Here is a 21649-nt window from a genome sequence, read left to right as displayed (position 1 = left end):
TGTAAAGTGATCCTTTAACGTTCATATATATATATATATATATATATATTTGTGAGGGCCTCTACAGTATGAGGGAATGTTAATGTCTGTGTGCTACGGTCTACAGATATTCTCTGGCTTTGAGCATTGCCAAGATTCCACAGAAATAGTGCAAGGCCTTTATATATACACACACACACACACACACTTCTGAGTGTAAGACTTAATGGAGCTGCAGCATTACATCTCTCAAACAGTCTTTAGCAACAAATGTGAACTTGGTTGTGATAAAACACCAGATGCTGGCAGAGCTGCCTTCTAAATATACATTATTAGTACAGCCTTTTCAAAGCCTTGTGCTTAACCAAAAACTCTCGGGTCTACATCCACGACTGGTTTACAAATGTCTGGTTTTAATGTTCTCTAAAAAGGTTGCTTGATTTTCCAGCTCTGACAATCTGACATGGGCAGCCTGCTATGTGTGGCTGACTACTACCCCCAGGCTACGTAAAACTGGGTGTGTGAATCCAGCAGCCTGCCCACTCACTGCCCTCTCTGGGGTTATGCGTTGGCCCGGCCAGCTATGGTTCTCTCCTTCCGTTCAGACGAGTACACCTCGAAACAGACGCAGTAACACTTCTGCTCCGTAGCATGCAGATTATATTTCTGACAGTACAGAGGCTTGATATAGGCTACATATCAGGCTTACATTTTACATTTAAGTCATTTAGCAGACGCTCTTATCCAGAGCGACTTACAAATTGGGCTTCTCTACAGACCTTGTGAAGTTACTAATGTTAACACTCAAAACAACAGCCCAACATGGTTACTGCCCAGAGAAGTAAACTGCAGCAGAGACAGGAAAGTGTGGGAGGTCAGCTGAACTGAAACTTTCATGTCAAGCTTTAGATCATTTGCATTTGACAGCCAGTGTAGGTGGAGCAGCCTAAACTATGTTCATTTCTCACGCACCTCTCACCAAACAAGACAATCGTCACCAAACAAAACAATCGTCACCAAACAAAACAATCGTCACCAAACAAAACAATCGTCAGATAGGAATAATAGAAGTCCTCTGAAATTGGTACAGGACATGGGTAGGGGACCTACCAGGGACAACCAAACCCTGGTCAGAAACATCACTGTTAACTTCTTGCTCCTACCCTCTACTTTTTTGAACATTTTGTTAAAAATCGCGCAACATTTCAGCGCCCTGCTACTCATGCCAGGAATATAGTACGTTCATATGGTTAGAATGTGTGTATAGGAAACCCTCGGACGTTTTTAAAACTGGTTAAATCACGACTGTGGCTATTACATAACGTGCGTTACATCGGAAAGCGCAGGAAAACCTGATCACAGAAAATGGAAATAAATATCCTTGCGCCACTTCCAGCAATTGTTAACAGTGAGCCGAATTAGATAAGACCGAGCATTCAACTCCCACAGCATCCCCATGTAGTCGAGTATCTTGTGAATTTAATCCTCTTTGATTCTTGGTTGAACCGAAAGAGGGGCACGACGTACCTCCGGTCTCCGCCCAGATCATTCCGGAAGAGCTCTCTCCTGAAATGTTTTCCAAGACGACAGCTAATGATATGTACATCGCCTACGGATGAATTTTATCGCTTATTAACGTTTACTAATACCTAAAGTAGCATTACAAACGTATTTCGAAGTGTTTTGTGAAAGTTTATCGTCTACTTTTTGAATTTAAAAAAATTACGTTACGTTGTGAAATCGCTGTTTTTTTCGTTTATCACACAGTCTACATAACGATATCTTGGCTTTATATGGCCCGATTTAATCGAAATAAAGACCCAATAGTGTTTATGGGACATCTAGGAGTGCCAACAAAGAAGATGGTGAAAGGTAATGACTGTTTTCTATTTTATTGTGCGGTTTGTGTAACGCCGAAATGCTAATTATTTTGTTTTACGTCCCCTGCTGTGCTTTTCTGTTGTAGTGTATTGGTGCATGCTATCAGATAATAGCTTCTCATGCTGTCGCCGAAAAGCATTTTAAAAATTTGACTTGTTGCCTGGATTCACAACGAGTGTAGCTTTAATTTGATACCCTGCATGTGTATTTTAATGAACTTTTGAGTTTTAACTAATACTATTAGCATTTAGCGTAGCACATTTGCATTTCCAGAGCTCTAGTTGGGACGCAAGCGTCCCAGGTAGAGGTAAGAGGTTAAATGATCAGCACTCCTAAAGCAGCAATTACCTACAGTAGGTGAAGCCCAATTTGATAAGATAAAAGCCCAACAGAAAGAATCAGATGAATTTAGTGGTAGGGGAGAGCCCAGTCCAGCAGCTGGAATCAGGTGGCTTTAGTTTACCTTGGGGGGGTCGTAGAGCTCCAGCTGGAACCTTTCTCCTGCCAGGCCCTCTCTGATCTTCCTCACAAGCAGGCGGCAGCGCTGCCAGCGATGCTGTGTGTCCGAGATAGTGTCGTCAACCACCAGGTACTTCAGCTGGCCCTCCTTGCAGCTGCTTGCAGCCTGCGGCCTGCGCTTCCCACTCTGCCTACGGACAAACCTGCTATTCAGCCGTTCTAGGAAGTGGGTCGACGTGGGGGAGGCCGAGGGCGTGGTCTCGTGGGAGGGGTTCCCAGTCAGCGCTGACGACGATAAGGCAGTCACTTCCTCCAGCGCCCCACCCATTCCCCTGTCCACCAGCCTACTGGGCTGCAGGTCCTGAAGGGGCGGCGGGGGCTTCTTAAAGAGACGGCACACGCTTTTCCTGATCTGGCTGACGGAGAAGTGTGTAACTTCAACAGCAGTGAAGGAAGTCGAGGTGGGGATGTACCGTTCAGACGCAGGCCGCCTCTCCGACACAGTCACCTCCTCCTGGCTGCGGCTCAGGATGGGAGCTCGAGCTCGTAGCACTGGGTTGGCTTCTGAGCACCGGATGGGGTTCCCCTGCTCCCGGCTCACCGGCACGGGCTCCGTCTTTGGGGCCAGAACGCCAGACCGGCCCGCCTCCCTGTAGTCCAGCGCCTCGGAGGAGGTGGTGATGCGGAGCCGGCCCATCATGGGGGGAGGGGTCGATGCAGGCAGTTCTTTGGCCACCTCACTGTGGAAGTGCTGCTGGAACAGCTCACTGAACTGCTTGGAGAAGCTGTCCGGGGGGACGACATCGTGCACTGGCCACTCCCTGGCAAAGTTCCGGTAGTGGTTGGCTAGTTCTCGGGCCGTGGCAATGGCATGCAACTCGCAGAACTCCCTCCAGCCACGAGGCACTGCAACCAAAGCTGTGGTCGTAGCCTGATGGATAGTGTTACCATTCATTGCAGTAACCAGAACAGCTGAGAATCACTATAAATGAGATGTGTTGGTGGGGGGGAGAGAGAGAGAGAGATATTATTAAAAGGGGCCATTTTAATACATTCACTTACATTTGAGATATAACAATTGATACAGACCAAAGACCAATTTAATTTAAAACATTCTACTTTAACAGACACCAAAGACCAAAGTAGGGGAAAAGTACCATGCACAACACGCGTACATTCGGAGAAGGAGATTTATCTACCATAAATCTAATTTCAACAAATCCAATTTGATTACAGGTTAACTAACTGCTGCACTTAATAATGATGTCATATGATTTATTGGGAAATAGGCCAAACACACACTACATCCATCATGAAGAAGATTGCTCTAAATCTGAACATCAACCAGAGAAAAAGTTAATGTAGAGACCAAATGATTATAGTAGCCTGAGTTAAACTATAAAAGTATATTTCCTGAAGAAAATGTGTTTGATTGCTTGTCTTGAAGTATTTATGGTTGTAGCAATGTAAGTCTATTTATCACTATGGCCATCGAAATGCATTGAATTGAATGCGAATATGGCTGTAGTAGAGACTGTTCTCCCCCAGAGCCTTATTGTTTTGGTTGACTAAATGGAGTGGAGCAGCTTGTGAAAGAAAAATTATGTACCTATTCTACTTTTCTATCGCACGTGCATTGATGTCTGAGGGGGTAAACAGTGGTGGTGGTTTGCAGTAACTCCTTTGTTGGTGTAATATCCCAAACAGATGTGGCAGTTTCAGTTTTTATCAGTTCAAGCACTGTAGCTTATGGAAGAAAGCAAATAATATTAAGAGTACATGTAAGATGGAGTATTCTTGCTTTGAGCTAGCACACTAATTAGGGAAAGGTAGTCTACATTGACAAGAACGTCATGCCTCAACTACACAAATGACTAAAAAGGCTCAACCCTGGATGATACAGGAGTCTTGACACTTTACTCCTAGCTATATTTACATATCTACCTCAACTACCTCGTACCCCTGCACAGACTCGACACTGCTACCCAGTGTATACAGCCCCGTTACCGTAACTCACTGTGTATTTATTATGTTTCTATTAGTTCTATATATTGTCTCTCTGCATTGTTGGCAAAGGCCCATAAGTAAGCATTTCACTGTGAGTCTGCATCTATTGTTTACGAAGCATGTGACAAATAACATGTGATTTGATGACGCAAATAGGCCTAATTCTGATAAATTGAATTTGTCTTGTGAATAATCAAATGTATTTGTCACATGCTTTGTCAAACAGGTGTAGACTAACAGTGAAATACTTCCTTACCAGCAGACCCTACCCTACATACAATTTTCCCAACTTTGCAGCAATGTGGAAATGATTGTTTAATACACCATGAAAGTACATAATTCCAGCACTGAGTTTTGTTGGTTTTTGAATAATGTGTAGTATTACAAAACTAAAACTGAGATCTGCCTTGTGCCCTGTTCCGCTGCCTGCTGAGGGTTAGAAACAACAGTAATCCTTGTTACTGGGACGTCACATCTCTGTTGCTCCCCCTCTGTTAGCGAGAGCTGAGGCAGGGAGCAGCATGGTGGGGGTAGAGGAGAGCAATAAAAACCTGATTACATTAAACCCAGATCAGTTTTATACGCTTTACACAGGGAAAAGGACACATGAATGGAGCCAATATAGTAATGTGAGAGTGAATGAAGGGCAGATTGAGGAAGTTGGCTTCAGCATTTCTCAAATGGATGCTACAACTGGGGACCTCCTTATTCAAGAGGGTCTCATGATAAGGCCTAATGGTGTCAATAACCACACGAGGCTGTTCTCTATGGCCTCTCCCTCACTTGAGATAGAAGACCAAGGCTGATGAAACTCAAAACCTCCACCATACGTGATGTGTTTTTCACACGGTGGACAGAGACGTCACAGGCGTTGACAGCATCCAGAAATATTGCATCACCAACCATCAATGTCCCACTACCATTCTTCTCCGCCCCCAAAGCCCCTGTACGCATGCTCCCGCTGGTACTCCCACCCCTGCCGCTGGCCCCCAGATGGCTGTTTCTATCAGTGTAGCCAGCCCAGCCATGACTCAGCAGCCTCCAGCACTGTAAGACACACTTCCTCTCCTTCACTGTGTGCCTGCCTCGCCCTAGGCTGTCTGTCCCCCTGCATTTCCTTTAGGCTCAGCCGTGTGACACTGCCCTAACCCTCCAGTGACACTGCCCTAACCCTCCAGTGACACTGCCCTAACCCTCCAGTGACATTGTCCTGGCCTACCGGAGGCAGAGCAGCAACACAACCCTCACCTTGTCCTAGTGGAAGCCCTCTAAACAGAGTGGACCTAATTATATCTCATAGGTTAGTATCTGTGCTCACACAATAAACAGTGTTCCTTGTGACCCCCGTTGGGAACGGTGGTTACTTTAGGCCATGGACTAGACAGAAGATCCCTCCCTCCTCAAGCCTGCTGACCCAGTGAAGAGCTCATCCCAGTCAGAAGACAAAACACTCACCTTGAACCCAGCATGACACAGAGAGAATCCTGACTGTTTTATTAAGGCTGTTTTACGCAAGAGAAAGAAATCTACCACAACCCCTGTACTATTAGCATACATGAACAACTGTCAGAGTAGCCATCCCCTATTACCACACAATAACTTTGGTCCAATCCCAAACAGTGTTGTTAATTCTCTGAATTGCACAGGTTTGGTGTTTGAATGCAAGGTGTTTCTAAGGAAGTACAAAACACTGACAAGCAGGGAACCAAGAGAAGTGGGCATGTAAAAGCCTCATGTGCTTTGGCCTGGCTCTCAGAGGAAGGGAGAGAACCCAGGTGGCAGACTCACTGAGACAAAAGAAAGCTCTAGCGACCAGTGGCACTAAGGCAGCAATCTCAGGAACAGGAAACCCTGCCCTGCCCTGGCAACCGTCTCCAACACAAACCGTACCCTACAGTACCCTGGCCTGGAAACTGTGGGAGCCAGCTCTCATTCAGCTCACTACCCTGAACCAGATAGGAAGCTGAAACACAAAGTGTGTCTGTCAGCTGGCCGTTCCACAGCAACGAGACGGGTCTGTCAGCTGGCCGTTCCACAGCAACGAGACGGGTCTGTCAGCTGGCCGTTCCACAGCAACGAGACGGGTCTGTCAGCTGGCCGTTCCACAGCAACGAGACGGGTCTGTCAGCTGGCCGTTCCACAGCAACGAGACGTGTCTGTCAGCTGGCCGTTCCACAGCAACGAGACGGGTCTGTCAGCTGGCCGTTCCACAGCAACGAGACGGGTCTGTCAGCTGGCCGTTCCACAGCAACGAGACGGGTCTGTCAGCTGGCCGTTCCACAGCAACGAGACGGGTCTGTCAGCTGGCCGTTCCACAGCAACGAGACGGGTCTGTCAGCTGGCCGTTCCACAGCAACGAGAGCATATCGGTATAGACCGGGATGTGTAGGCTGTTCTGTTTTCTGCGTCAACTTTGTTTATGTGCGTAAAGCAATAATGTATATATATATATTATGAAAAAGTGGTTGTAAAGTATAGGCTTCTAGTGGGATAAGCCTATATCTCAACGGCAACTGGACCTTTTCTCTACCTCTCTAGTAGCTTATGGGTACTTTACCAAAGTAGTGGATTCCACTTTGGCAGAAGAGGGCCATAATTCCTAACCTTTGTCCCCAGTCCTTCAACATGCTTACTCACAACAATGCAAGCTCCACACAACACAATGTGGCTATTCTTATGACGCACTGAAACAACTCAACAATTTCCCAGATTTAGAAAATAGAGAATGAAGTAGGGAAGGCCAAGCCAAATGCAGGGAACAAGTAAGGATTTTCCCTGTGTCAGACAGGTAGGGGTGAGAGAGGGAACTGATGGAATGAATAGTTTACTATACAGAAACAATAACATTTCCTAAAGAAAGTGTGTGTGCTTGCTTGTCCTGAAGTATTTATGGTTGTGAAAGTTGTTTAGGTGTTGGCAGCTTTTACTGTTATGGTGTTTAAGGCTAAATTGATAGGCCAATAACAAAAGGTGTGGCGAATAACAAGTGTTTTTGCTTTCAGCAAGCACACTAATAAAAAAAATGCAATAAAAATAAAATAAATAAGCTGTTCTACAGTACAAAAGCACATTTGGCATGCTTCAGCAAGCACATGCATATCTAGTAGCCTAATGCTATGCTAACAAACACCATGAAAGTTTTAGTCTGGGAATGCAGAAGCAAATCTTGTGTGTGTTAGCTAGCTACTTTGTTTACTTTGGTTGGAGGAAGTGGCAAAATCTGAACTGGTGAAGACAGTAGATTTAGCCCCTCCCTACTACTGAACCATCTGACCTAAGCAGGTACTTTCCGGTTAAATGATTCACCTCAAGTACCCCTTTATTCATCATGAAAACCTAAACGCGCCATTTCTCTAGAGAGAAATCAAATCATTCATGAGAAAAACCAAGTCAAAAAGTATGTGGGACGCTGGGCTGAAGGGAGTTGTTTAACCTAGTTCAGCGCGGAAACGTGATAACTACAACGACCATAATCTATTGCGCCTGTTCTTTCCGGCTCGGACAGAGATGGATGCACTTCTACACCTGCTACGTAGATGCACACAGAATGCACGCAGCCTGCGAACCGCATTAGAGAGAAGAAAGTACACAACCACAAGAGAGAGGGATAGAGACAGTTCATGAAAGTATGCCGTATCTACTTTGAAGAACTAGTCAAATGATTGCCAGACAGCTCTGCAGCATACTTCGGCAGGCGAGTTAAATAGGATGACCAAAGACAGTACAGTATGGGGAGAACAGAGACAACGTTGTCTGGCTGACTGCTGCTGCCTGAGCATAGATGAGAGGATGACTTTGAAGGAATTAAAAATAATAAAGTAATATACACAACTGAAATATTGTACCATTCATAGAAATGTCCTAGTGATGTCTACCCAACGTGGACCTGACAGAGACGATGGAATATTGTTTTGGCAATTGAATGGTCACTATTTTGGGCTATGAAATGTCCATTAAAAAATCTATTAAAAAATCATTTGAATGTAATTATTTCATAATGCATTTAATGATACAATTTTTTTTATCAAACGGAGTGGAGAATGAAAGAGGACACCTCCCACACCTCATCAAAGACACGCCCTGGGGCACGGATGGTTGGAGGCCATTGGAGTGGACTCAGCCCTGGTGGTTGGAGGCCATTGGAGTGGACTCAGCCCTGGGGCACGCAGGGATGGAGGTCATTGGAGTGGGCTCAGTACTACCTGACAAACAAGTTACTTCACTCCTCACGCAAATTAAATCAGTCACTCACCAAGTAAGCTACACGGTCATATGCCAAGAAACAGGCCAAGAGCCAACTCTTATCAGAACTCAAACAGAGTAGTCAGCATACGTCAAACCAGGGGTTCCCTATCCATCTGTCAGGCTACTGGTCCAAGGAACCACTAGTTGAGCAATTCTTACAAGAAGAGGGGAAAGCAGTAATCAGATGAGTAAAGTATTTTGCTAAACTATTTTGAACTGGAATAAATTCTGCACTTATTGCCAATGACCAACACAATTCCAGTCAAAGTAGAAGATGGTCAGAAATACTGTAGCCTACCTATATGACCATATCCAACCCCATTTGTTGTCACCATCATGTATCCAAGTAGTTTTCAAACTTTTGACCCACGACCCCCAAAAAGGAATGATACAAAGCTTGCAAACATGCTCGCACAATCCCTGTGCAAATGTAGCCCGTTATTACAGCCATAAACAGTAATGCATTTACAAAATGCAATCTAGGCTACAGAAATAAACAGTGTTTTACACCTGCATTTAGAGCTGAAAGTCATTCATGTTAGCAGCCAATATCAGCTTGGGATACAGTGCCTTCAGAAAGTATTCATACCCCTTGACTTATTTCACTTCTTGTTTTACAGCCTGAATTCAAAATTGATTTATTTTTTGAAATAACCTCACCCATCTATAAAATCATGGTAAACATTATTATTGAACATAGTGATTCCATGCAAATTATGTGACTTGTTTAACCAAATGTGTACTCCTGAACTTATTAAGGCTAACAAATGGGTTGAATACTTAGACACATTTCATTTTTTAAAGTATTGAGTGTATTACATTTGTAAAATGTCTGAAGACATAATTCCACTTCGACATTATGGGGTATTGTGTGTAAGCCAGTGATAAAAATATAAATACATCTTAATTTAATCCATTTTAAAATTTAGGCTGTAACATAAGAAAATGTGTAAAAGTACTTAAGAATACTTTCTGAAGGCACTGTATATCATGTCATTTCTCTGGAGTCCAGAGCAAGAAAAATCACACGGCCAACTTGTAGAGGAGAAAAGCACGTTCTGTCTGCACCGCATCATGTCTTTGGAAGGCAGCCTGCCTGCAGAGTGACAGCCAGGTAGTTCTTCCTCACAAATATCATCCAATAATATTGAAGGCGGTGCGATGTTCCGGCTGCTTATCTATAGCCAGTAGCCACCCAAGCTAGGCCTATCTGAAATGTAAAAATGATCAATCAAATCGCCAGGTAGCCTATTGTTCTGGCTAAGACGAGTCAGTAGTAGATTGCTCTGGCTAAGACGAGTCAGTAGTAGATTGCTCTGGCTAAGACGAGTCAGTAGTAGATTGCTCTGGCTAAGACGAGTCAGTAGTAGATTGCTCTGGCTAAGACGAGTCAGTAGTAGATTGCTCTGGCTAAGACGAGTCAGTAGTAGATTGCTCTGGCTAAGACGAGTCAGTAGTAGATTGCTCTGGCTAAGACGAGTCAGTAGTAGATTGCTCTGGCTAAGACGAGTCAGTAGTAGATTGCTCTGGCTAAGACGAGTCAGTAGTAGATTGCTCTGGCTAAGACGAGTCAGTAGTAGATTGCTCTGGCTAAAATGAGTCAGTAGTAGATTGCTCTGGCTAAGACGAGTCAGTAGTAGATTGCTCTGGCTAAAACGAGTCAGTAGTAGATTGCTCTGGCTAAAATGAGTCAGTAGTAGATTGCTCTGGCTAAAATGAGTCAGTAGTAGATTGCTCTGGCTAAGATGAGTCAGTAGTAGATTGCTAAACTGTATTTTATATGGGTGATAAACGTAGACCTACTCTGTTTTTGGCAGGCAAAACGGGAGGAAATGAAACAAGTTATTTCTGGTCAATAATCTGGATATGCGCACTTGCCTTTGTGCACCAATGCTGAGGACTGGTCATTGGTCAACAATCAAGACGCACAACTGTTTGGTTCTGAAGCATAGATGATAATTTAAGGACGATTTGAGGGCAATGGGTTGAACAACAATGCTAAAGAATGTATTTTAAAATATATATAATTTTGGGGGAAATTATACCGCCACTGAAAATGGCACTTTAGAGACTGAAAGGGTAACGGGGCAGGTAGAGCCCTGTCTGTTGGAGACTGGAAGGGTAACGGGGCAGGTAGAGCCCTGTCTGTTGGAGACTGGAAGGGTAACGGGGCAGGTAGAGCCCTGTCTGTTGGAGACTGGAAGGGTAACGGGGCAGGTAGAGCCCTGTCTGTTGGAGACTGGAAGGGTAACGGGCAGGTAGAGCCCTGTCTGTTGGAGACTGGAAGGGTAACGGGGCAGGTAGAGCCCTGTCTGTTGGAGACTGGAAGGGTAACGGGGCAGGTAGAGCCCTGTCTGTTGGAGACTGGAAGGGTAACGGGGCAGGTAGAGCCCTGTCTGTTGGAGACTGGAAGGGTAACGGGGCAGGTAGAGCCCTGTCTGTGCACATGCCTGCTCTCACTCCCCCTCACTGTCTGAGCTATGTTTGAGAGTTCCTACTTCCGCTTCTCCACTCCACTTCCTGTAGGCTGCCGACTTGTCTTGATACCCCCCACCAAACATACACAAAATCTTTCAATGCTTCTGTCTTTTATCAATTGAAGTTCCTCATATTTTCAAAGCATGAACCTCCAAGCTCATTCACAATGAGTAGAGAGCCCCAACACTCAAGTGAACCACAACAGCACTGCATGTAGGCTACACTACCTACTTATAGGCCTACAATCAATATCCACTTACAAAAACAAACAAGTCTCTCATTACTGTTTCCATGGACACACAAAGACCCCCCCACCTCAACACATGGGTTCCAACATAGTACACAGGCTCACACAAATCATAGTCTTCTCTCCTGCCATGCATGTGTACAGTAGTAAATAAAATAAATCTACGAGGAAGATTAAACTACCAATGGGACATTCAAAACTGTAATATCTTATGCTTCACGGAGACGTGGCTGAACGACGACACTATCAACATACAGCTAGCTGGTTATACGCTGTACCGGCAGGATAGAACAGCGGCGTCTGGTAAAACAAGGGGTGGCGTACTATTATTTTTGTAAATAACAGCTGGTGCACGATATTTAAGGTAGTCTCGAGCTATTGCTCACATGAGGTTGAGTATCTCATGATAAGCTGTAGACCACACTATCTAACAAGAGAGTTTTCATCTGTATTTTTCGTAGCTGTTTTACATACCACCACAGTCAGAAGCTGGCACTAAGACAGCATCAAATGAGCTGTATTCCGCCATAAGCCAACAAGAAAACGCTCACCCAGAGATGGCACTCCTAGTGGCCAAGAACTTTAATGCAGGGAAACTTAAATCCGTTTGACCAAATTTCTATCCGCATGTTCAATGTGCAACCAGAGGGAAAAAAAACTCTGGACCACCTTTACTCCACACACAGAGACTCATACAAAGCTCTCACTCATATTTTTTTTTGTTATTTTTATTTACCTTTATTTAACTAAGCAAGTCAGTTAAGAACACATTCTTATTTTCAATGACGGCCTAGGAACGGTGGGTCAACGGCCTCGTTCAGGGGCAGAACGACAGATTTTCACCTTGTCAGCTCGGGGGATCCAATCTTGCAAACTTACAGTTAACTAGTCCAACGCAATAACGACCTGCCTCTCTCGTTGCACAAGGAGACTGCTTGTTATGCGAATGCAGTAAGCCAAGGTAAGTTGCTAGCTAGCATTAAACTTATAAAAAACAATCAATCATAATCACTAGTTAACTACACATGGTTGATGATATTACTAGATATTATCTAGCGTGTCCTGCGTTGCATATAATCTGACTGAGCATACAAGCATACAGGTATCTAAGTATCTGACTGAGCGGTGGTAGGCAGAAGCAGGAGCGTAAACATTCATTCAGACAGCACTTTCGTGCGTTTTGCCAGCAGCTCTAAGTTGTGCGTCAAGCAAACATTGCGCTGTTTATGACTTCAAGCCTATCAACTCCCAAGATGAGGCTGGTGTAACCGAAGTGAAATGGCTAGCTAGTTAGCGCACGCTAATAGCGTTTCAAACGTCACTCGATCTGAGCCTGTGGTTGTTTCCCTTGCTCTGCATGGGTAACGCTGCTTCGATGGTGGCGGTTGTCGTTGTGTTGCTGGTTCGAGCCCAGGGAGGAGCGACGAGAGGACGGAAGAAATACTGTTACACAGGCAATACGAAAGTGCCTATAAGAACATGCAATAGTCATAGGTTAATGAAATACAAATGGTATAGATGGAAATAGTCCTATAATTCCTATAATAACTACAACCTAAAACTTCTTACCTGGGAATATTGAAGACTCATGTTAAAAGGAACCACCAGCTTTCATATGTTCTCATGTTCTGAGCAAGGAACTGAAACGTTAGCTTTCTTACATAGCACATATTGCACTTTTACTTTCTTCTCTAACACGTTGTTTTTGCACTATTTAAACCAAATTGAACATGTTTCATTATTTACTTGAGGCTAAATTGATTTTATTGATGTATTATATTAAGTTAAAATAAGTGTTCATTCAGTACTGTTGTAATTGTCATTATTACAAATAAATTGTTTTTAAAAATCTGCCGATTAATCGGTATCGGCTTTTTTGGTCCTCCAATAATAGGTATCGGTGTTGAAAAATCATAATCGGTCAACCTCTAATACATACCACAACCAGAAGCCATGGATTACAGGCAACATCCGCACTGAGCTAAAGGCTAGAGCTGCCGCTTTCAAGGAGCGGGACTCTAACCCGGCAGCTTATAAGAAATCGCACTATTCCATCCGACGAACCATCAAACATGCAAAGTGTCAATACGGGCCTAAGATCGAATCGTACTACATGCTATGACGCTTGTCGGATGTGGCAGGGCTTGCAAACCATTACAGACTACAAAGAGAAGCACAGCCGAGAACTGCCCAGTGACCCGAGCCTACCAGATGAGCTAAACTATTTCTATGCACGCTTCGAGGAAAACACTGAAACATGCATGAGAGCACCAGCTGTTCCAGAAGACTGTGTGATTACGCTCTCCGCAGCCGATGTGAGTAAGACCTTTAAACAGGTCAACATTCACAAGGCCGCAGGGCCAGACGGATTATCAGGACGTGTACTCCGAGCACGTGCTGACCAACTGGCAAGTGTCTTCACTGACATTTTCAACCACTCCCTGTCCGAGTCTGTAATACCAACACGTTTTAAGCAGATCACCATAGTGCCTCTGCCCAAGAACACTAAGGTAACCTGCCTAAATGACTACCGACCAGTAGCATTCACGTCTGTAGCCATGAAGTGCTTTGAAAGGCTGGTCATGGCTCACATCAAAACCATTATCCCAGAAACCCTAGACCCACTCCAATTTGCATACCGCCTCAACAGATCCACAGAAGATGCAATCCCTATTGCACTCCACACTGCCCTTTCCCACCTGGAAAAAAGGAACACCTATGTGAGAAATCTGTAGTCAATGAATAGCACAGGGTTCAACACCATAGTGCCCTCAAAGCTCGTCGATAAGCTAAGGATCCTGAGACTAAACACCTCCGTCTGCAACTCGATCCTGGACTTCCTGACGGGCCACCCCCAGGTGGTAAGGGTAGGTAACAACACATCCGTCACGCTGATCCTCAACACGGGGGCGTCTCAGAGGTGCGTGCTCAGTCCCCTCCTGTACTCTCTGTTCACTCGTGACTGCACGGCCAGGCACGACTCCAACACCATCATTAGGTTTGCTGATGACAACAGTGGTAGGATGATCACCGACAACGACGAGACAGCCTATAGGGAGGAGGCCAGAGACATGGCGGTGTGGTGCCAGGACAACAATTCCCCCCCCTCAACGTGATCAAGACAAAGAGGATGATTGTGGACTACAGGAAAAGACAGAGCACGCCCCATTCTCATCGACGAGGCTGCAGTGGAGAAGGTTGAGAGCTTCAAGTTCCTTGGTGTCCACATCACCAACAAACTAACATGGTCCAAGCACACCAAGACAGTCGTGAAGAGAGCAGCACAAAACCTATTCCCCCTCGGGAGACTGAAAAGATTTGGCATGGGTCCTCAGATCCTCAAAAGGTTCAACAGCTGCACCATCGAGATCATCCTGACTGGTTGCATCACTGCCTGGTATGGCAACTGCTCGGCCTCCGAACGCAAGGCAGTACATAGGGTAGTGCGAATGGCCCAGTACATCACTGGGCCCAAGCTTCCTGCCATCCAGGACCTCTATACCAGGCGGTGTCAGAGGAACGCCCTAAAAATTGTCAAAGACTCTGGCCACCCTAGTCATAGACGGTTCTCTCTGCTACCGCATGGCAAGCAGTACTGGAGCGCCAAGTCTAGGTCCAAGAGGCTTCTAAACAGCCTCTACCCCCAAGCCATAAGACTACTGAACACCTAATCAAATGGCTAACCAGACTATTTGCATTGCCCCCCCCCCCCTCCCCCCCTACACCGCTGCTACTCTCTGTTGTTATCATCTATGCATAGTCATTGTAATAACTCTACCTACATATTACCTCAACTAACCGGGTCCCCCATGCACATTGACTCTGTACCCCAGTCTAGCTATTGTCATTTTACTGCTGTCTAGCCGTCAAGTCAGTGAGGCCTCAAGACACCACAAAGCAAACCTCCCTAGGCGTCTGTCAATTAAGCCTAAAGACACCACATAGCAACCCTCCCTAGGCATCTGTCAATTAGGCCTAAAGACACCAAATAGCAACCCTCCCTAGCTGTCTGCCAGTGAGCAGCACTCATCTCAAACACACAGGGCTGGAGAGAGGGTTTGCATATCACCAACTCAGATCATAACACACTCTTCCCCTATGGGAGGGGTCCAAACTTACTGTGAGGGTGTGGAGTTCAGCCTCTCTCTCGCTCTCTATTTGTTTCATGACCTTCAAGTACCAGGGCGCAACATAAGCATTCCTTTGAGGTAGAAGACAGCCTTACATTAAAACTAGCTTAGGCCCTAATAAGAGGGGCCGGTCACCGTGGTCAGCAACATACTAGGCAGCAGTGCCTCTAGGCTGAGAAACACTGATCTACACTTAGATTACTGTAGGGCCGATGAGGGTCAGAGCTCGTGCACCAGTGAAATCTATGGAAATCTTGTTAACGCTTAATGGAACGGAAAGCATAGTTGGTGATAACATCTCTTTAAAAGGACATGTATTCATGCATGGCAGAAGCTGATCCATGTGTGCTTACGGTCTTAAAGTTTCAGAGTCTGCAAAGGGCTTGAGATGTGAAAAGCACCAGGAATAGACAAGCATACATGTAGGCATGCAAGAAACATTATAGCCTAACAACATGCAACTAGAACACATACAAACCTGCACACGTGGCAGGTTTAGAACATAGGTGAACATAGTGATACAGTTCCTTTTGCCCTTCAAGAGACTTTAAAGAAGTCCTTTCATCACTTCATCTCACCAGACGCACACCTCTACTTTTATACACAAAACAAAGTTTTTCTCTTCAAAGCTGGGTTCAGGCAGACGAGCACGCTCTGACACACACCTCTTAGGTTTGCTGAGATCATTATTGTTTTGATTTAAGTCTATAACAAAGGAATTGTGCAACAGCACCAGCTTCCCCAATTGTTCCTCTCTTCTGCATCCTGTAATCATGTGTACGACTGATGTTTCCATGCGAGTCACCCACAACAGAGCTCATCAGAACGCCATTTATTCTGCCGATTGAGCTTGTGTACACATTTCAAACATAGGGCTATAGCAAGTAGTTTTGGGAACCAGCATAAGTAAGAACAAAAATATTCCCAAACAGGTTTTTGTGAGCTGGTACCAAAATCCACCAATACAGACATACTGTAAATGATGGTGACATAATTGAACATTCTGCAAAAGATAGGCCTACGTATTGATGTCACGTTCTCCTAAAACCGTGCACACCGCTCTTCAACTTTCTAGGCTTTTTTGCTCCTATTTGGTATAGCCTGGAAGTTTTAAAAACAGCCCTCTGATTTGTACACATTTGTCGTCGGAATGGTCAGAATCATTGGCCTTATGCAAAACGAATTTGAATGAATTTGTCAGGCATTGGACTACCTTCAACCAATCAGAAAACTAAATATTTTTTGTGCTGTTTGTGCCATCATTCTATTACCAAACTTTATATCTGCACTGTTCTTCAAGTAAATGTGTTTCTATTAACAATTTCACTGGAAATTGTTAAACGTAGACTTTGTGCATAGAGTTGTATGGTTTGTTTAACTTTGCAATTATTGATTTTGTTTGACATTTTAAAGTGACAAATCTGAGTCTCAGCATCGCTCCGTTACCATGGAATTTCCCTAATCCAAACCCTAACATTTTGGGGTTCAGGCTGAGGCTGGTTTTACACCCCACCAAGCGTTCACCTTAGTAAACATCACTGACACTTGCATAAATAAATGCAGTGTGTAGTGCAGTCACAAAGCGGTTTGAGGAGACTCTACAGAGTAGGCTACTTCTAGTGAAGGGAAAATACAGCCGAAGATCGCCCATAGTTCTTGGAAGGACACTGATAGCCAGTCCAAGCCGGTCCAAGGGATATTCAGTATGGATTCCAAGTCTCTGATCTTTGTGTGTGCCCCCCAAGCAGCAAGTGACATATTTTAAGAAATTGTGAAACAACCACCCTCTGAGAAACCAAAGGACAAGTACAGGCTACTTTGTGCTGACTACTGCTCGGTTATCTTCAGTAGAGTTGCATAATGTTGCTAGAAGGGGCCCACATTCAGGAAGGCAACATCTTGTACAGCATACAGACATGTACTAGAATACATGCATGTCTGACAGGTAAGAATCGTACCGGCTTTATAATTCCATGTCTATATGCAATGTTCACTCACTAATGCCAACCAGGTGTTCAAAACAACACCAATTCCATATACTGAAAGATTTACCATGTTTCTGAACGCAGCCCAAGGTCATTCAGTAGGCAAACGTTTCAGATATACATTATTTCTTATTTCAACATGTCAGAGGCATGTTAGTTTTACATAACACTTTATTAACGTTACACAACGTTAACTTGCTGAACAGGTCACAGGTGTGTGACAGTAAAAACAGTAATACATCGCCATTCACAAAGTTTGGCAATTTTAACTAAATCCCGTTTGTGGTCTGACGTGGTTGTCTTCCTGAGAATACCTTTGCTAGTTATCAAATGTTTTGCAAGAAACTACCCAAAGAAGTGGCAAACCAGTAATTAAGTCACGTCGTGGATGGAGAGGAACGGCCCTTTAAATTTAATCCAGAAATGTACACATTTCTACAGTGGCTAGCTAAACACAGTTGGACTTTATGATAAAACTTTACCGAAATTAGCTACTATGTGTGGACAAATAACTACAAGCAAGCTACCTGATTTTTAACGGCACTAAGTCCAACAATTGGCGCTCTGTTTTGAGCACTTCGGAAACAAGACCAAATTTGACACAAGACTCTTGACAATAGGCTATACTCACGTTCTCTGTTATCTTGGATGTGCACCCATAGCACGACGACATACCAAAAACGTGGACGTAGCATAACCCATATGCGTTGTGAAACATTTATAATAACTAAAACAAACTTCGGTACATAATAATAATACATAAATACTTAGAATGTACCTGCAAGCCCAAAAGCCCGTTGCTTTCTCTCGCATGTTGAATGTGTTTTCAGGAACGAAACTGACTGGTGTGAAGCTAGCAACATTGGCGAGATCGAGGTCGTTAGTTCCGGGTGACGTTTTAGAAAAACCTTCACAATAAAAGTACGGAACTAAAGGAAAGAAAAAAGCACGAACATGACGTCAGTGAAATCAAATTAATGAGGAAGCCAGAGGTCTTAACGACACATTTCGGAAAGTATTATGAATTGTTAGATACTACTGCACTGTTGGAGCTAGGAACAGAATCATTCCACTACACCCGCAATAACATCAGCAAAATATGTGTATGTGACCAAAACAATTGTATTTTATTTTATTGCAGGAAATGATGACTGACAATGTTATGTATCCTAAGTAAAATACTTATTTTACTATTGCATAATCAATATCTAACCTCAAAGAGAATCAAAATGATATCTGTGTCAAGCCCATGGAACAATTCAGGGTGGATAATCTGGGAAAGAATTTGCAGTTTTAAAGCCAATTTTCTGAAATTCTAAACATTTTGCCAAAGCCATGTTCATATGCTGTCTGAGTGACTCAAACATTAGCACAAAATCAATGGGGGCCCCCTGGAGGTTGGGGACCATGGGCACGCGGTCCTGCAGAAAACTCATAGCATAGGTTTGACAGTAGGGTATCATATAACTTCTAAACAAAACCTCTATCATCGACTTATGGCACAGACATCTGGCTTCAATAATATTCATGGCTAGTCATGGCTCATCCTATATAACTACTTTTCTATTCATATAGTGTCCATACATAGTGTACTCTATATATTCTGGACTCTGACATTGCTTAATTTCTTTATTTTTACTTTTGCATTATTATTTAACCTTTATTTAACTAGGCAAGTCAGTTAAGAACAAATTTTTATTTTCAATGATGGCCTAGGAACAGTGGGTTCTAGCTCCCGGTTACTAGTCCAACGCTCTAACCACTAGGCTACCCTGCCGCCCCGATGGGTATTGTTTTGTATTGCTAGGTATTACTGCACTGGAGCTAGAAACACAAGCATTTCACTGCACCTGTGATAATAACTGCAAATCTGTGTATGTGACCAATAAACTTTTATTTGATTTAGAATGTATTTCTACAGAAGTAAAAAAAAAAATGTTTTTAATCCTGCAGAACAAGCTAAACCTGCACATCCTCCAAAACGATTACCAATTGTTGGTATTGAATGAAAGTTGAAAAATATTTTTTGTGTATATATCATGTTAAATGAGAATCTAACATAAAATACTCCAATACTAAGGCCTTTGTTTTATTGTATGCCTTTAATTCGCGGGACTTATATTTTGAAAGGATCTTGCAGAAATCGTAGCATGTTTGTTGCCAGAAGCTGTTGGTTGGCTTTGCTGGCTTCACACAGATGAAACTCTACGCGGAAAAAAGTTTTGTCTTCATCATTTCCGCTGTCAAAATTGCCGCGGTCGAGTGCATGTTGATGTTGCACATCAAGTAGACGATAGCATATGCATTTAATATAACTTTTATTATTAAAGGAGCTGATAAAACGCTGAGTTTATTTCGTATTGATATATTGGGCAAACAAAACAAGTGAGATGTACAAGAATAAAGTTACAAAAATTATTCAATGCTGTATGATACGCAGTTATTTGAATTTGTATTTAGACTACAGTGTTAATTAAGACTAGTGTTAAAAAGTCAGAATCACCTTTATTCGTCAACCATTTACTTGGTGATACGGTGCTGCTAGTGATAGACAACATTTAAAGACAGAATTTAAACAAAGTTTACATTGGTTGAAACTCAGTGTTAAATTAAAATCTCCCTATCATCATATCTAAACCAATATCACACCAGTCTAGATTTTAAAAATTCGCAAGCAACTTGATTGGAGGTATTCAACACACTCTCCACCTCTCCTCGTGACCCGTCTGTCCATTACTAAGATTCACATACCGGAATTCTTAACAGTGTCATTAGCGATTGAGTTTTACGATTTCTTGCACCTACCTAGCTCAAATTCTAGACTTCAGATTAGAACGACGACACTACAGCGTCCATAAAGTGATCATTGGAATTTTAAAAAGCCCAGATTTACTAAATGTATAGGTGCAAGAGTTTTTTATTAAATATATAATTTATAGCTCTCGCGTGCTACCTTTTTGTGACAAAGCTAAGGTCTTTTTCCGATGAAACACATAGTTCTAACACAGGTTTGGTTGCTTGGCAACAACACCGCTGCACCATGCTGCCAGTTGTAAGAAGTCAATGCGAAAAACCTAGACTATTGTATATAGCTAGCTATATGGTGGTATTCAAACGGAGGTTAATCAATAAATGCAAACAGATATTTTGATTAGCTAGGTAGCTAATGTTACCTTGCTAACGTTAGCATGCTTGTACAACGTTCAGCAGCTAGCCTCTGCAGCTAGCTAACACCAGTCAGCTAAAAGATAGCTAACAAACAGGCAAGGTACTGTAAACAATGAATGTGGTTTTGTTTTGATTAGCTAGCTAGCTAACGTAACAGTATACCAGTCAGATGAGAGCTAATATTGGCTAGGTAGCTATCCAACAAGCGATGAAATCTAGCTAGCTATATTTTGCCAAGTACCCAGTCAACACGGTGGGTTCTGGCTTATTCCGTTTGAGACTCGGGGGACTTGGCATCGACTCGGACTCTGGGGGCTTCATACGGGCTAAGCTCTTCCCAAGTCCGGCAGAGTCATATTACTCTGGGTTCCGGCTAATGGTACTCGGGCCGAGTCCACTTCAGCATATCTGTCCCAATTAACTTTTTCAGAAGTAGGGCCGTATTAAGTTTTATTCCGCAGGTGATGGAAGAATACATTTAAAAAATTAATGTAATCATTTCACCTCGAATTTGCTAGATCATTTGCAAGCTAAAAGTTGGCCCATTAGGCTATTCGATGGAGAAGGAACGTAGAGAATCTATGCTTTAAATTAATTAGATTGTACTACTGTGTTAGCTAACTAACTCAGTATCACTTCTTTAATTTTCAAAGATGGATTCATGCAAAACGGCCATTTTATGTTCGGTAAGGAGATGCCACAACACTTCGTGGACAAGAGGCTGACTGAAGAGCATCCTTTTCCTGAGAAGTGGTTGCGCTATGATGCTCAAAATCAAATCAAACTTTATTTGTCCACATGCGCAGAATACAAGTATAGACCTTACCATGAAATGCTTACTTACAAGCCCTTAACCAACAGTGCAGTTCAAAAAGGAGTTAAGAAAATATTTACCAAATAAACTAAAGTATAAAATAATAAAAGTAACACAATAAAAAAAAAATAACAGGGGGTACCGGTACCGCTGTAGAACTTGTTGTGGATCTGGGGACCCATGCCAAATCTTTTCAGTCTCCTGAGGGGGAAAAGGTGTTGTCAAGTCCTCTTAACAACTGTCTTGGTGTGTTTGG

The 21649-nt window shown here is 43.4% G+C and overlaps 1 protein-coding gene across 2 annotated transcripts in view; it reads right to left on the bottom strand.

Annotated features, from left to right (window-relative positions):
* LOC115111277 (SH2B adapter protein 3-like) overlaps window positions 1–18281 on the bottom strand; it is a 69158-nt gene extending 50877 nt beyond the window's left edge. Inside the window, exons 1-2 of one of the 2 annotated variants that reach the window (XM_029637167.2) lie at window positions 18190–18281; window positions 2324–3301 (exon numbers count right to left, since the gene is read on the bottom strand). In XM_029637167.2, coding sequence (XP_029493027.1) covers window positions 2324–3274 — 951 coding nt within the window. In that variant the 5' untranslated portion in view covers window positions 3275–3301; window positions 18190–18281. Of the gene's footprint in view, window positions 1–2323; window positions 3302–18042 lie in introns of both variants that reach the window. The other variant, XM_029637169.2, reaches the window with a different exon arrangement.
* Between the last annotated feature and the right edge of the window lie 3368 nt (window positions 18282–21649).

The sequence above is a fragment of the Oncorhynchus nerka genome, linkage group LG27, assembly GCF_034236695.1.
Source record: "Oncorhynchus nerka isolate Pitt River linkage group LG27, Oner_Uvic_2.0, whole genome shotgun sequence".
In the NCBI taxonomy this organism is placed as follows: domain Eukaryota; kingdom Metazoa; phylum Chordata; class Actinopteri; order Salmoniformes; family Salmonidae; genus Oncorhynchus; species Oncorhynchus nerka.
Note: the sequence above shows the minus strand (reverse complement) of the source record. Positions and strands in the feature narration are given on the sequence as shown.